We start from the raw sequence: 15,996 nt of genomic DNA, 5'->3' as shown, positions 1-15,996 counted from the left end.
TCAAGGTGTTGGCCTGCTGCCTCCCTTCAGATGCTCCGGGGTGGAGTCTGCTGGGCGAGGCGGAAACCCCATCCACAGAGCTGTTCCCCGCTGCCCAGTTCCCACGAGGTGCCGGGTTCCTGCCAGCCGCTGACAAGCCAAAACAGGATTTTTTTTTTTATGGGGGACAGAACGGGGACTGTGGTGGAGCAGAGTGGCAGTAATGCCCATCTGGTTTCCATGGCAACCTGTATGGTCTGCTTCCTGGCAAGGTGAGGGTTTCTGGGAGAAGATGCTTTCCTCCTTCCAGCAGGTGCTTTCTGAGTCCCCGCTGGGTGCCTAGCACTGTGGTAGGCGAGGTGCGGGAGAGGAAACTGAGAAAAGCAAGCAGCCCCAATATGCCCTCCGTCTACCGGGGAAACAGGTCACAGATGGATAAATACAGCACCGTGAGATCGTGCAAGCTGGAATAGCCTCGAAAGCTCCCGTGCACGAGTGGTTTACACCTGGTCTGGTGAGACTTTGCCTGGCACAATGTGATGTTCTCCCTGACTTAGCGTCCCACCTAATCCACACCGCCCCATGCAGGCCACAAGGCTCATGCCTTCTCTTAGGGGTTTCTTAGAGATAAAAGGAATCACCGCAACTGTTGGAGTATCTGAGGGGGTCCAAAAAGAGCTCCCATCTCTCCTCAACCTGGAGCCCTAAGCCAGCTGGGAAATAAGACATACATCAGGCAGGGGCGCCTGGGTGGCTCAGTGGGTTAAGCCTCTGCCTTCGGCTCAGGTCATGATCTCAGGGTCCTGAGATCGAGCCCCACATAGGGCTCTCTGCTCAGCAGGGAGCCTGCTTCCTCCTCTCTCTCTGCCTGCCTCTCTGCCTCCTTGTGATCTCTGTCAAATAAATAAAATCTTTAAAAAAAAAAAAAAAAGACATACATCAGGCATCTTCTCCAACCTGGCCAAAAGAATAAATCCGCCATTACTTTCATCTACACTGAAAAGCTAGGTCGAAGGATGTGGCTTTATGTGCAGGCATTGTGAGCCCCGCAGTGAGACACTACTTGCCTCTCCATAAAGCCTACTTCAGGGACCGCCTGCTCCAGGACACCAGGTGCTGTGGCTGTTCATGCCGACTGCCAGCCCCTGGCCCCCCTTCAGTTCCCTCACAGAGCTCCTCCACACAAAGGGGCCCCAGGAAAAGGGAGAAGGGCATGGCCCCTCACCGGCCCTGGCCATTTTGATTCACCAGTCCCCACCCAGTGGATCCTTGTCACAAACACGTAGTCCACACAGGCAGGCAGGAGAACAGCTGACTTTTCTGGGGATTGCGGTGCTTCTAGCAGATGTTTGGGGTCCTGCCCTGGGCCCACCACCTTGACCTTCCTATATGTAGTTGGTCTGGCACCAGCCCCAGATAGCAGCTCAGAGAGAGGCTGTCGGAAGCTACCCAGAAACTGCCTGTGCCCCAGGGAAGAGCATGCGCATAGCCCCCGATTCTGATTAATGCCCACTTTTCTTTTTTCTGTCGCTTAGCCAATTTTTTGAGTAGTAAATAATGAACGAAACAAAGAATTAGAGTGGCTCAAAAGACCATAACCGTGAAAGTCAAATTGTTTTCTCATCCCTGCACTGAAGGCAGTCTGTTCCCCGTGCCAGGCATGGATCCTGTGGAGATCGTCCATGGCTCTGATTGTTTTAAATTATTTATTTAAACTCAATTTAGTTAACATATAATGTATTACTAGTTTCAGAAGTAGAGGTCAGTGATTTCATCAGTTGCATGTAACACCCAGGGCTCATCATATCACGTGCCCTCCCTAATGCCAGTTACCCCAGTCCCCACACCTGCCTCCCCTCCAGCAACCCTCCAGTTTGTTCCCTAGGGTTAAGAGTCTCTTGTCTCCATCTCCGAGTTCATCTTATTTTATTTTTCCCTCCCTTCCCCTATGTTCATGCTTTGTTTCTTAAATACCACGTATGAGTGAAATCATACGGTATTTGTCTTTCTTGGACTGACTTTTTCACTCAGCATAATACCATCTAGATCCATCCACATCATTGTAAATGAAAGATTTCATTCTTTTTGATGACTGAGTAGTATTCCATCATATATATATGAATGATATGGTATATATACCACATCTTCTTTATCCATTCATCTGTCGATGGACATCCTGGCTCTTTCCATAGTTTGGCTATTGTGGACATTGCTGCTATAAACATTGGGGTGCACGTGCCCCTACGGATCACTACATTTGTATCCTTTAAATAGATACCTAGCAGTGCAATTCCTTGGTCATAGGGAAGCTCTGGTTTTAACTTTTTGAGGAACCTCCATGCTGTTTTCCAGAGTAGCTGCACCAGCTTACATTCCCACCAACAGTGTAGGAGGGTTCCCCTTCCTCCTCATTCTTGCCAACATCTGTTGTTTCCTGACTTGTTAATTTTAGCCATTCTGACTGGTGTGAGGTGGTTTCTCATTGTGGTTTTGATTTGTATTTCCCTGATGCTGAGTGATGTTGAGCACTTTTTCATGTGTCTCTTTGGCCATTTGTATGTCTTCTTTGGAGAAATGTCTGTTCCTGTCTTCTGCCCATTTCTTGACTGGATTTTTGTATTTTGGGTGTTGAGTTTGATTAGTTCTTTATAGATTTTGGGTACTAGCCCTTTATCTGATAGAACAAATGCAAATATCTTCTCCCAGTCTGTAGGTTTTCTTTTAGTTTTGTTGACTATTTCCTTTGCTGCAAAAGATTTTTTTTTATCTTGATGAAGTCCCAATAGTTCAGTTTTGCTTTGTTTTCTGCGTCTCTGGAGACATGTCTAGCAAGAAGTTGCTGTGGCTGAGGTCAAAGAGGTTGCTGCCTATGTTCTCCTCTAGGATTTTGATGGCTTCCTGTCTCACATTTAGGACTTTCATCCATTTTGAGTTTATATTTGTGTATGGTATAAGAAAGTGGTCCAATTTCATCCTTCTGCGTGTGGCTTTCCAATTTTTCCTAACACTATTTGTTGAAGAGACTGTCGTTTTTCCATTGTATATTCTTTTCTGCCTTGTTGAAGATTAGTTGACCATAGAGTTGAGGGTCCATTTCTGGAATCTCTGCTCTGTTCCATTGACCTGTGTGTCTGTTTTTGTGCCAGTACTATGCTGTCTTCATGATCACAACTTTGTAATAGAGCTTGAAGTCAGGTATCATGATGCCCCAGCTTTGGTTTTCTTCTTCACCATGACTTTGGCTATTTGGGGTCTTTTGTGGTTCCATACAAATTTTAGAATTGCTCCAACTCCATGAAAAATGCTGATGATACTTTGACAGGCATTGTGTTGAATGTGTAGATTGCTTTGGATAGCATAGATATTTTAATAATATTTGTTCTTCCAATCCATGAACATGGAATGTTTGTCCATTTCTTTGTGCCCTCTTCAATTTCTCTTGTAAGTGTTCTGTAGCTCTCAGAGTATAGGTCTTTTACCTCTTTGCTTAGGTTTATTCCTAGGTATCTTATGGTTTTTGGTGCAATTATAAATGGGGTTGATTTCACTTTCTTCTGCCTCATTTATGGTGTATAGAGACACAACTGACTTCTGTGCATTGATTTTATATCCTGCGACTCTGCTGAATTGCTGCATCAGTTCTAGCAATTTTTTGCTGGAGTCTTTTCAGTTTTATACGTAGAATGTTGTGTTGTCTATGAAGAGTGAAAGTTTGACTACTCTTTTCATGATTTGGATGCCTTTTATTTCTACTTGTCTGACTACTGAGGCTAGGACTTCTAGTACTATGTTGAACAGCAGTGGTGAGAATGGACATTCCTGTTGTGTTCCTGACCTTAGAGGTAAAGTTCTCAGTTTATCCCCCACTGAGGATGATATTAGCTGTGGGTCTTAACTGTGTGGCTTTTATGATGTTGAGGTATGTTCCCTCTGTCCTTACACTGTGGAGAGTTTTCATCAAGAAAGGATGCTGTATTTCATCAAATGCTTTTTCTGCATCTATTGAAAGAATCATATGGTTCTTGTCCTTTCTTTTATTAATGTGGTGTATCACATTGATTGCTTTTTGGATGTTGAACCACCCTTGCAGCCCAGGAATAAATCCCACTCGGTCGTGGTGAATAACCCTTTTCATTTCCTATTGGATTCTTTTGGCAAGTATAGCTCTGTTTTATGTGCATTAACTTATCTACTTCTCAGAGCAGCTTCTGAGCTAAGGACTATTTACAGATGAGGAAACTAAAGCACAGCGTGTGAGTCACTTGTCCAGAGTCATGCAGCAAGTAGGAGGATGTGAGCCCAGGTGGTCTGAGTGCAGAGCCCATGTGGTGGCCCTGTGCTCCCCAGCCCCCGGTGACTCTAGGGCTGTTAACTTCCCTCACTGAGGGCTGCGTGCAAAGTTTACTGCAGCTTGGTTTCTTCAAAGAGGAATTGCCTTATTGTGTGCTTTTCGTTGAAGCTGTCCAACTGCCCACCATCGAGGCCAGGCCAGTTACCGTCTAGCATAGGGGAGTCTCTGTGTTGCATACCTGAGTCACAGCAGCTCTAGATTATTCTACCTGTGGCAGTCTGATAGGAAACCATGGCATTTCCTTATAGCTCTAATCTGCTTGTTTCCTTCTCATGCACGAGGCTAGACATCTTTTGCACACGGAAAAGGTGTTTGTGTCTCCTTGCCTGGTGAGCAGAGCATGTGGCCTGGGTTTAGGCTGGACCATTTGTGCACAGTGCTTGTCCCCTACTCCTGATCTGCCACTTAATCATCTTGACCTTGAGTACAACCCTGTGCCTCTGGGGTCTCATCTGACCCCAGAGTGGTGATGCTGTATGCCCCATGGGAGGTGAGGGTTTAACTAGATCCTCTATGCCCAGGGCTGAGAACCAGGGCTCTGCCCGGGCACGCAGGCAGGTGATTGACCTGTTTCCAGACCCTTTAGTTCTTGGCTCTTTTCCACCCATGGGACTCCATAGTTTCCTTCTATGACTCAGTCTCACAGAGTTCACAGGAATGGGCTGCAGTTACCCAGTGACTCCTGGCTTCTAATTCCTTGCTCTACCTGAGCATGTCATGCACTGTTCAGTCCACAGTGGGCGTGAAGGCTAGCAATGCTACTGTGGGTCCAACAAGCCAGGTCCTGACCCCCAGGGCTTAGAGTGTATAGTCGGGGAGACGGGCATTCATGAGAGAATCACAAGGAAAAAGTATGTGATTACATACAGTGCCAGGCACCATGAAGGAGGTGATCTCTGGTGCTCTGAGGACCTGGCATTAGAACCCTTCTTGCTGAGAGAGGTTTGTGTGTTGGAGGTTTGGTGTGTGGTCGGTCACCGGCGAGGCTGACTGGGGGTAGCAGTGACTCAGGCAGGGGCTTAAGCTTCAGGAAACCCCAGGCCTCAGGTTTTTCCTGGGTTGTTGACCTGTGGCTGGGTGGGACGCTGTGGGCAGTCAGCTGGAGAGGGAGGCCAGCCAGTTGTGGAAACTGGATGGCTGGGTATGAGCTTCAGGCTTTGATCCGGATTGGGGTCTGTCAGCCCATGAGAAAGTGAATACTGACCCAGAACTCTGTCCAGCCCCCTTGCTGCTCCAATTTCGGTGGGACTTGCAAAGAGCCTTTCTTTTCAAGCATTCATCGATTTTGTGTCATGATGCTTACCCAGGGATTTAGTTCAGACTTTTTACTTTGAAAATCTATGCTTTGTTGTTTTTGCTATTTTTGTCTATTTTTTTCACAAACACATGAAACTCTCCAAGGTGCCTGGTTCACTCATATGCACAGATCTCTTTGGGAGGATACTCCCGATCCTGATTGCTGCAGTCTGCGTGGGGGCCAGGGGACATCAGTTTGAGATTTCTGAATGTCATGGGTATTTTGATGCTGGGGGGCATCCACTCTCTAGTAGATGTGTTGTTACCAAAGATTATGATATAAGCTGACCCTGCAGCCGGCAGGGCAGCCCTTCACAGCCCTCCTTCCTGCTTCGCTCATTTATTCCCTTGCCCAACCAGTGTTTCCCAGGCACTATCTCATTCAGAGCCATTTCCCATGAACCGTGGATGCTGAGCTAGGTCAAAACTAGAAACTCACAGTTGACAGAGAAGATAGACTCAGACAGTCTTTGCAAGATGGTACAGGGTGCAGGTGGTAGGGGACACAGCACTGCACGGGGTGGTGGGGGAGGGCTCCTGCTCTGACACCGGAAACTGGAAACAGGAAACTGAGAGGCTTCACCCGGCAGGCGTGGCCTCGGGCAGATGGAGGAGCCAGAGGAAGAGGGAGGGAGTCAGGCTCCCGGATGGATTGTGGCCCCATGAGCTTAGGCTTTCCGTTCATCCATCTGGAAGACATTTAGTGAGCAGCACCTCTTGCCGGGCACTCTCTAGATACAGCAGGGACCACAGTAAAGTCCTCGCGCTCATAGGCAGTCTGTAGTTGGGGGACGTAAAGTAAGTACACGTGAAATACAAGGAGGTGAGGAGTCCCTGCAAAACCACCTTGTGGAGTGGGAGCGGTGGGTTAAGTAAGTGCACGGGGAGCAGCCTTCCTCACAAGGTGGTGTCCGAACAGGAAGTCCTGGAGGGAGCTGTGATGAAGGTGGCCCTTTCTCCCTGGGAGAAAAGTGAGGACGTCTGTAGAGTCTTGATGCTACAAAGAATCCTGGAGATCATCTGGCCTAAACTGCGGGCCTGGAGCGGAAATGTTTTCTCTAGCACACCTCCTGCAATGGCTAACCCATTTCTACTTGGATATCCTGTTGATCGTGAGGGACCGCCATCCCTGGGAGATGGTTACAGGTTGAATTATGTCCCCCCAAAAGCATAAACTGAAGTCCTAAGCCCTTACGTCAAGCGAATGTGCCCTTATTCAGAATAACTTCTTGGCAGATATGATGGGGCTGAGGTGACATCTGTCAGGTGGGCCCTAATCCAGTATGACGAGTGACCTTATAAGAATTGGGAAGTTTGGACACGGAGGGACAGCTGTCTGTGAAGACAGAGGCAGGAATTGGGGATTTCCTGAGCATTGCCAGCTAGGAGAGGGGCATAGGTTTGTAACCCTCAGAAGGAACCACCCCTCGCAACCCCTTGGTTTTGGTGTTGAAACCCTGTTGGTTACAGTTTGTTACAGCAGTCCTGGGGACAAGTACAGTTCCCCATCTCCGTGAGGGCAGCTTGTCCTCCTTGAAAATACCTCCCGTTTTTAACCAGACACATGAGTAGTTCCATGTGAGCAAACACGGGGACTAACCAGGCGAATGGTCTGCGTCCTCCTAACACATCCTCGGCAGGGCCCTCCCCACCTTGCTGTCTTGCCCTCTCACGGCCACTGTCTGAGGCCTGACTGTCACCCTGTCTTCACTGGCCTCCTGCACTGACCTCACGTCCATCTCTGGGCCCTGGTCCATTGTCCATACACCAGCCGGGGGGCTCTTTTCATGACCCTGACTGGGACGGGACATTTGCTGGAAGCCCTGTGCTGGCATGCTCTTGGTAAAACCCTAACCCTCACCGCAGCCGGTAAGGCTCTGTGTTATCTGCCCAAGGCAGTGAGGCTCAGGTTGGAGATATTTTGTGTGCACATGATCACAATTGCCAGATTTCTGTGAGGTGGTCATGAAAAAGACAGAGGGACTAGGACAACGTTGGGACCTGTAGGGAGGCGCATGTCAGGTGGTGAAGACCTTTCTGTCTGAGCTCTCTGATGGTGGAAAGCCTGCCTGGAGAACCGGGTAGCTCCCCATCATCATGTGAATGTGTTTGTATGCACGTGTGTGCCCACACGTGTGTACGTGTGTGTAGGTGTGTGTGTGCAAAGCAGAAGCTGAGGACTTGGCAGGGAAGGTATTAAGGAAATCTGAGCATTGGTTGGAAAGATGACCTAGCTGACATGTGGGGTTTATCTTATTTCATCTTTAAATGTTTCATCCTACAGTTTCTTTCAGATGCTTTTCAGGTAGAATACAATCTGTCTTTCCAAGTAAGAGTTGCACGAGTTATCTGTCTATCTAGCCCCCTAGCTATAATCCATCTGTCCACTCATCCCTTCATCCAGCCAGCCAACCAGCCACCCACCCACTAATGCCATCATCCATCGACCCAGCCACCCATCCCTTTATACATACATACAGCCTTCCATCTGCCTTCTCACTCATCCATTCATCCTCCCACCCATCCATCCACCAGCCACCCATCCATCCATGCATACATATGTCCTTCCATCCACCTACCCTCCCATCCACCAATCCATCCATATGTCCGTCCATCCTTCCATCCATCCATCCACTCATCCATCCATTCATCCAAACATATGTCCTTCCATCTACCCACCCATGCTTCCATCCATTTACCCATCTCTATGTTATGTTTCCTTCACATCTTCTTTTCTTTGCCATAAAGAATGATATCAGGGAAGACTATGGCAGACATACCCACAGCAAGAGCAATGTGAAACAGCAATTTCTAGCATCTGTTTTGTGCTAGGCACGGCTCAGTGCTTTTGAGCATGTTGGTGTGACGGAGGCAGTAGATAGAAGGTAGACTGAGGACTCTGAGGCCACATGCTGTGGGTTCAAATTCCTGCGCTGCCACTTAATAGCTATGCTACTTTCGACAAAGTATTTTAAATTCTCTGCACCTCAGTTTCTTCACCTGTTTAAAAAAAAAGTTAATCACCTACTTTATAATATTAACTGGGTTGATATTTATAAAGCTATTGAAACAAAGCTTATACATAAGAGGCACTGCTAGTAACCCTCTTAATGATTTTTATTTGACATGGTTGATAATATTCTCATTAATCAGGCTGGGAACAAGGCTCAGAGACATCAGGTAACTCCCCTGAGTTGCCCAGCTCTGAAGGGATGATGCCGAGATTAGAGGCTGAGTTGCTGTGACTCATAAGCTCATTGTGCTTTCAGACGTGATGAAACACTCACCACCTTCTGTGATGAGGTGATTAATATGTACCTGAAACGAAGCTGGGAGGAAGTTTCCAGGAGGATCAGAAGTGGGCTGAAGAACGCTCATTTCTTTTTCTCTGTTGCAGAGGACTAGTGTGTGTGGGTGTGGCCAGCAAGTGGGCGGGGAGCGGGCCATGGTAAGCATCTGGTAGCATCCATTCTCCCTTCATGGAGCAGGAGGCCAGGAGAGGGTGGGCCCAGCCAGGCTTCAGAACAAAGGGATCTACAGGAGGAAAATGTCACAGAGGATGGATGCAGACCGCTGACCCCTTGAATCCTACAATCTGTTTGAGTTTATACAAAACCAGAAGGGTATGATCTAATCATAACTTTTACTGATGACCTGCTCACATACAGTGACTATTTTCACTCTGATTTAAGCTTTTACTAGTTCTGACAGTGAAGATACTTGGGAGGTATTTTCCCCGCTTAACTTGCATTGTCCAGGCCCTCAAATAGACAGTTAAAAATATGATTTTTGGTCCTGGCATGGAACTCCCCTCCCTGCCTTATCAGCTGTCCGTGGAAATTGACTCCTAGGAGGAAAATTCCAGTTTCCTTAGTCCTGATTGGCTTTCGTGGGTTTTCATTTGTTATGCTTACCCCAGCTAACTTGAAGATACTGGATTTATACTGTGAAAAATGGGCGTGGATTCTTCTTTTTCCTTCTGAATTAATTATCCTCCATGCTAATGAGGTCTCTTTCACATTCAAGGGGACATTTTCTGCCTTGTGTGCAAATCAATCCTGTCCTCATTTTGTGTTCTGACACCTACCTGCTATTTGGTGAGAACTCGATTAATGTTTACATGAAATAAATAAGGAAAAAGACACGACAGTCATTCCCCTTTCTTGATCATCAGTAGCTAATCAAAGTACTAATCAGGTCCGGGGTAATATATGCTGCACAGTTTCTTTTAGAAAGAGGTCATCATAAGCGACCCTGTTAATAAACTTGAATGGTTTCTATTTTATTATTTATTTATTTAAGTGCCTCTTGTGGGGGACATCGTTTTACACTCCTGTGGGATGACCCTCCTTTAAAACAGGTGAATGGTTGGTATGGGGTGTGCGTGCAGCAGAACTAACCTTTGCAAATACACGCATCTTACAATCCGGTGACAAGATGACATTTTTGTGACATGGAAAAAATGGATATCCCCTGGGAAAGCAGTGCTTGAATCCTGCCAACTCTGCTGACTTGTAGTAAGAATTCAGCCCAGCGTGTGTGACTCACAGGGGCTCTCTTTGTCTCATGGAACCATTAGGACTTTTTACGCACATTTCATTATAAACAATTTAAAATGCCACGGGAGACAGTGGGAGTTACCCCCTCAGCAGTGCACCCTGTCCTGGAGGTGACAATGAATTCCTAATACTTGTTTTTCTCTCTTGTGGCCATTTGGGAAATTAACGGATGAGAGTTAGCCTCATTAGCTGCACGGTATTTTAATTGGTTTAAAGGGACATTGTTCTTTTCCTTTGTGGCCTTGGGACATCCTGGCAGTTTTCATTGTTGTTGCTTCTGACAGCTGATCCATGGTGATTAACATTAAAACTTTAAAGGGAAAGTGCTTAGGAGATTGCCTCCCCAGACAGTTGGGAAGGGCGAGCTGTGCACGATACTCTGTTCTGTAGCTGGTGTCCTGGGATTAAGATAGCCAAAAACAGGGAAACGAGGGTGACTTGGAATGGACAAAATTCGAAGTACTACGCCGTGCGTTTTAAAGATTGCTTGCTTGCTTGCTTTATTAATTTGACTTATTCATTTAAGAGAGAAAGGGGGAGAGCACATGGGTGGAGAGGGGCAGAGGGAGAGAGAGAATCTCAAGCAGACTCCACCCCAAGAACAGAGCTCACCACGGGGCTAGAGCTCATGACCCTGAGATCAGGACCTGAGCTGAAACCAAGAGTCAGATGCTCAACCAACTGAGCTACCCAGGCATCCCTACACTGTGCCTTTTATATTTCTTACTCTTGTAACCATGAGCACTACCCTGTGAGGGTGGTCCCCTTTATGTTGCAGGGGAACTAAGTCCTTAGTTCCCAGGTCCCTTAGATAGGAGGTGGTTTGACAACAAAGACCTACGGAGATGTCCATCTGTTCATCCCAGCCCCCGTATTCCTGGTAAAGCACTTGCAGTTTACCCAACATGCAGCCCCAAGATTTTCTTGTGCAAGTTAATCAATGAATCAATGAATGAATGAGGGAGGGAGGGGTTGGGCAAGGTGTATGAGTTTCATATTCAGCAGTCACAAACTCTCACAAACTTGGTGGCTTACAACAACACAAGGGCCTTATCTTATGGTTCTGGAGGTCATAGTCCCAAATGGGCCTCACCAAGAAAAATCAGGGTGTCAGCTCTAGGGGACACTCCATTTCCTTGTCTTTTCCAGCTCCTTGAGACCGACCCTCTCCCTGGCACAAGCCACTCCTTCCTCTTTAAAGCTGATGATGATTCTGCCCACCCCTGCCTCCTCCCTCCCCTCTGCTTCTGATCCTACTTTTCTTCTGCTCCTGATCCCACTTGTCTTCTGCTCCCTCCTCCCCCTGTTAGAGACCCTTGTTAGTCCTTGACCCTGGTCAAGGTCAGCTGACAAGCAACATTGTTTCTTCTTTGCCATGTAACCGGGTGCTGGTCGGAGATTCTAAGGATTAGGATGTGGACATCTTCGGGGAACCATTATTTTGCCTGCCATGAGAAGCATCCTTAAAGATGTAGATCTACTGTGTCTGTCTCAGTAGAGAAGTCATTTTTTTTTTCCTGAGCCTTTGGAACATTGGTTCATTGAACATTTAACCATGCGTGCTGTGCCCAGAGCAGCTCTTGTGCTTTCCTCTTGCTTTGTGACCCAGGACACTCTGCACGTGTGATATTCAGTAAGCACTTGTGGAGAAAATGAAAGACGAGGTGCATGGGCTGTTGTTTAAAACTAGACTAATTGGGTTGTGTCCAAAGGACACAGGAGCTGGTCTGACCTAAGATGGAAAAATCTGAGCATTGAAAAGAATAATACCTGCATTTGATTGAAACCCACTAAATCTATAAACATCTGTAATTTCATAGCAATACTGTGCAGAGGCATGGAATGTTCCAGCTGAATAAACCCTTGGACTTGGAAGACTCCTATAAGCCCCACCTTCACCCTGTGTATGCACACGGCTGGAGGGTAGGAACATAGCTTGCTGTGAGGACACCAGGCGTCCTTCCATGGGTGCCCTTGCCCCAGGTCACACTGCGCATGGTTTTTCCCCACGTGACACAGCTCAGCTGCAAGGAGATGTAATCCACCTCAGGCAGGTGTGGGAGCTTTCTTGTCTTAAAAGCTTCATCCGCCCGGGGTGCCCGAATCTGCTGTAGCAACTCACACACTGAACAACCAGGGTCCCCACAAGGGACACACCCAGTTCCCAGTGTCACCTCACTCTTCCCTGTTAGATGTCCATGGATGTCTTTGCTTTGCTTTCAGGTCCTCCCATCCCAAAGTGATCTACCAGTCAGGTGTCATGTCCCCCCCAAGCCATGCTGCCTGTAACATATTTGATGTTCTTCCCCTTATGAGTTTTCCAGGTAAAGGTGATACAGAGGTCAGACCCTCTTAGGGACTTGGCCAAAGTTTATCAACCTTTTCCTCTCAAAGCAATCCAAACCAAACCAAACCAAAACAACAACAACAACAAAATAATAGGCCCAAACTCATTCGGCACCAGGAAGTTGCTATGACAACCAACTGTCATTAGCAAAGGCTCAAACATCCCTTCTGCCTATAGACTTTATGTCAGAGTAACTGGATTATGGAAGAATCTCAGCTTTAAGAATGTGGTAGGGATAGAATTAGAAAATGTGCATTTTTCAACCCTTAATGAAATCGTGGGTTTAAGTGACAGTTACACGTGGATGCTAAAGCCATTAGGTGAAAGTGGGTAGATTTCAACAGATCATGTTGTCCTGCCTTGAACCTACTGATCTTAGTAGTGACCCGCCATCTGACGTGATATGAAGCACACGGTACCACTTACGGGGTATTTTGGACAGCAGATTAAGTCTGATTCTAATCAAGACCTAAGATCCAACTAGGACTTTACAGGAAATACAGAGGCTAGAGGAACAGTGATACCCATGAAAAGAATCCACCAAACCCAAAATGGGGGGCATTCTGCAGGATAAATAGCCCAGCCTCCCCAACAGATCTGTGGCATAAAAGAGGAAACGGGGTTGGTGGGGGCCAGAATAAAGTGGACTTAACTGACACTGGGGGATCTTGTTTGGTTCTTGAATGAAATTTCCAACTGTAAAAATCATTTTGACACATTTGAAATCGTTTGACTAATGACTGATATTAATTATTGGAGTTACTGTTAATATTTTAAACATGATTGATAATATATATGGTATGATCATGACATCAAGTTTAGGCAAAATAGGTACACACACATTGATATACATATACACATGCTTATATAGGCATATATCCTTGACAGTTAAAGATGCACACTGAGGAATTTACAAGTAAAATGGAAGACATGGGATTTGCTTTAAAATGCTCAAACCCTGGGGTCCTGGGATCCAACCCCGTATCAAGACTCCCTGCTCAGCACCAAGCCTGCTTCTCCCTCTCCCTCTGCCTGCCATTCCCCCTGCTTGTGCTCTCTCTCTCTGTCAAATAAATAAAATCTTTTTTTAAAAAATGCTCCGACATTAAGAGAGTAAAGAAAATGAGTTTGGTAACTAGTGACAGTTTTTGAGGTTGGGTAATGAGTGCATTGGGAGACATACTCTTGTCTCTACTTTTAAATGGTTGACAATTTCTGTAATAATGTTTTCTTAAGACACTTGTCTTTTTACAATAAGATGCCACCTTCTCCCATCAAATTTTCAAAGATTTTTTTAAAAGATTTTATTTATTTATTTTTTTAAAAGATTTTATTTATTTATTTGTTAGAGAGATGGAGTGAGAGAGCACAAGCAGGGGGAGCAGCAGGCTCCCTGCCGAGCAGGGACCCTGGGATCATGACCCGAGCCAAAGGCAGATGCTTAACCGACTGAGCCACTCAGGCATACCTAATTATCAAAGATTTTTGAGCATTGTAGAGGGAGGGGTGAAATAAGAATCCTACTGCTTTGCTCGGCGGGGAGTTTTCTGGAAAGCGGTTTGGCAGAACATTCTAGAAGGCTTTGAAACGTTGCTCACATTTGATCCAGTGATTTCATTTGTGGATCTCGTGCAGATTATCATTATGAATAGCAAAAGCTATTTACGAAGATAGTTACTGCCGGATTATTTTAGGTTTTGAGTTTCTCAAGTAACCCAAATATGTGACACTAGAAAAATAGTTTAAATGAATCATGGTACATCACAAGATGAACCATTTTGCAATCATTATTTTGCAACCATTGTAAAGGAGAACTTTGCAGTTTTGTTTTGTTTTGTTTTTAGATTTTTTATTTATTTGAGAGGGAGAGTACGCACGAGAGATGGACAGAACAGGATCAGGAGGAGAGGGACAGGGAAAGGGAGAAGCAGACTTCCTGCTGAGCAGGGACATGGGGACTCAGCCCTAGGACCCTGGGATCATGACCCAAGCCAAAAGGCAGACCCTTATCCAACTGAGCCAGCCAGGCACCTAACCTTTACAGTTTTTAAACACCCCCAGAAGATACCTGTTACAATGCTGATTGAAAAGAAATGGACAGACTTGTCCTTGCCTTTGTGTAAAGGCTATGCATCCATGGAAAATCATAGGCACAGAAAAAAAAAAAAATTGGAAGCAAATACAACCAAATGCGTTCACTGGTTCTGTTGAAATGTTGGCCTTACAGTGAGTGAGAGCTTTCTGTCTTTATTTTCCAGGTATTTTTAATCATGAATATAAATTAATTTTTTCTGTGCATCATTTTATGGCTGTATAGATATATAATTATTATACATAGAGAGATATAATTATAATTATAAAAGTATTAGCATACTGTAAAATTCACCCATCTGAAGGGTATAGTCTGATCTGTTACTATAAAACACATGGTCATACAACCACCGCCGCAATCAAGTTCTAGAACCTGGGCCCTGTGAAACATCCCATTGATATTTCTTGAGTACACTTTATGTTTAGAGCACTTCCAGATTTACAGAAACACTGGGAAGCTAGTGTGGAAAGTTCCCACTTTCCACACTGAAACAAATGTGTACCATTTGAGTACACAAATCTGTACTCAGATTTGCCTGTTGTTCATGTTATATGACGATAGGCCACTTACTACAATCAATGAGCCAATGTGATACACCAGGATTAATCGAAGCCCAACCCTCATTCAGATTTCCATAGTTGATCTTATGTCCTTTTCCTGTTCCAGGATCCCATCCAGGGTACCATATTACATTTAGTTGTTATACCCATAAGTTAATTTTTAATCAGAAAAAAGAAAAATTAATTTCAGTTTATAATCCTCCAAATATATTAACTATCCATTTTCTCCTCAGCCTTCTTGTTATTATTTTCACTCGTCGACAAGGACCAGGCCTTGTATTAGTTCTATTCCTTGCAGTTTCCAGTGGGGCACCCTGCAGATTCTCTAAATGGAGCAGGAGGGAGGGAGGAAGAGGAGGAGGGAAAAGGGAAAAAGAAAGCCCTTACCTACAAGAAGTAAAAACCTCAGAGCTCTGAGGGACCTTCGGTTTCTGCTGTGGCTTCGTAAGTCATGTCCTCTTGACTTTCATATCTCCCAGGCTGGAGATTGCAACCCTGAACCGGGCAGACTCAGACCTGGAGGCCTGTCGAACCCAAATCAGCAGAGACATCATTGCCCTTTTGCTGAAGAACTTGACCAGCTCTGGCCACCTCTCCCCCCAAGTAGAGAGGAGGATGGGTGCTGTTTTCAAAAAGCAGTTTCTGTTGCTGGAGAAAGAAATTCAAGAGGAGTATGATCGGAAGATGGTGGCCTTGACGGCTGAATGTGACCTGGAAATGAGAAAGAAGACAGAAAGCCAGTACCAAAGGGAGATGGCAGCGACGGAAGAGGCAGAGGAGTTGCTGAAACGAGTCAGTGAGAGGGTAAGGCA

General features: G+C 45.8%; 1 protein-coding gene across 1 annotated transcript in view; it reads left to right on the top strand.

Annotated features, from left to right (window-relative positions):
* The window catches only part of EVC2 (EvC ciliary complex subunit 2), a 116,135-nt gene that overhangs the window by 43,673 nt on the left and 56,466 nt on the right, over window positions 1-15,996 (top strand). The window contains exon 10 of the mRNA XM_032855253.1: window positions 15,664-15,988. Within this exon, the coding sequence (XP_032711144.1) occupies window positions 15,664-15,988 (325 nt within the window). The remainder of the gene's footprint in view (window positions 1-15,663; window positions 15,989-15,996) is intronic.

The sequence above is a fragment of the Lontra canadensis genome, unplaced genomic scaffold, assembly GCF_010015895.1.
Source record: "Lontra canadensis isolate GAN:19392208 unplaced genomic scaffold, GSC_riverotter_1.0 scaffold1, whole genome shotgun sequence".
Classification (NCBI taxonomy): domain Eukaryota; kingdom Metazoa; phylum Chordata; class Mammalia; order Carnivora; family Mustelidae; genus Lontra; species Lontra canadensis.
This window is presented reverse-complemented; position numbering and strand designations above follow the sequence as displayed.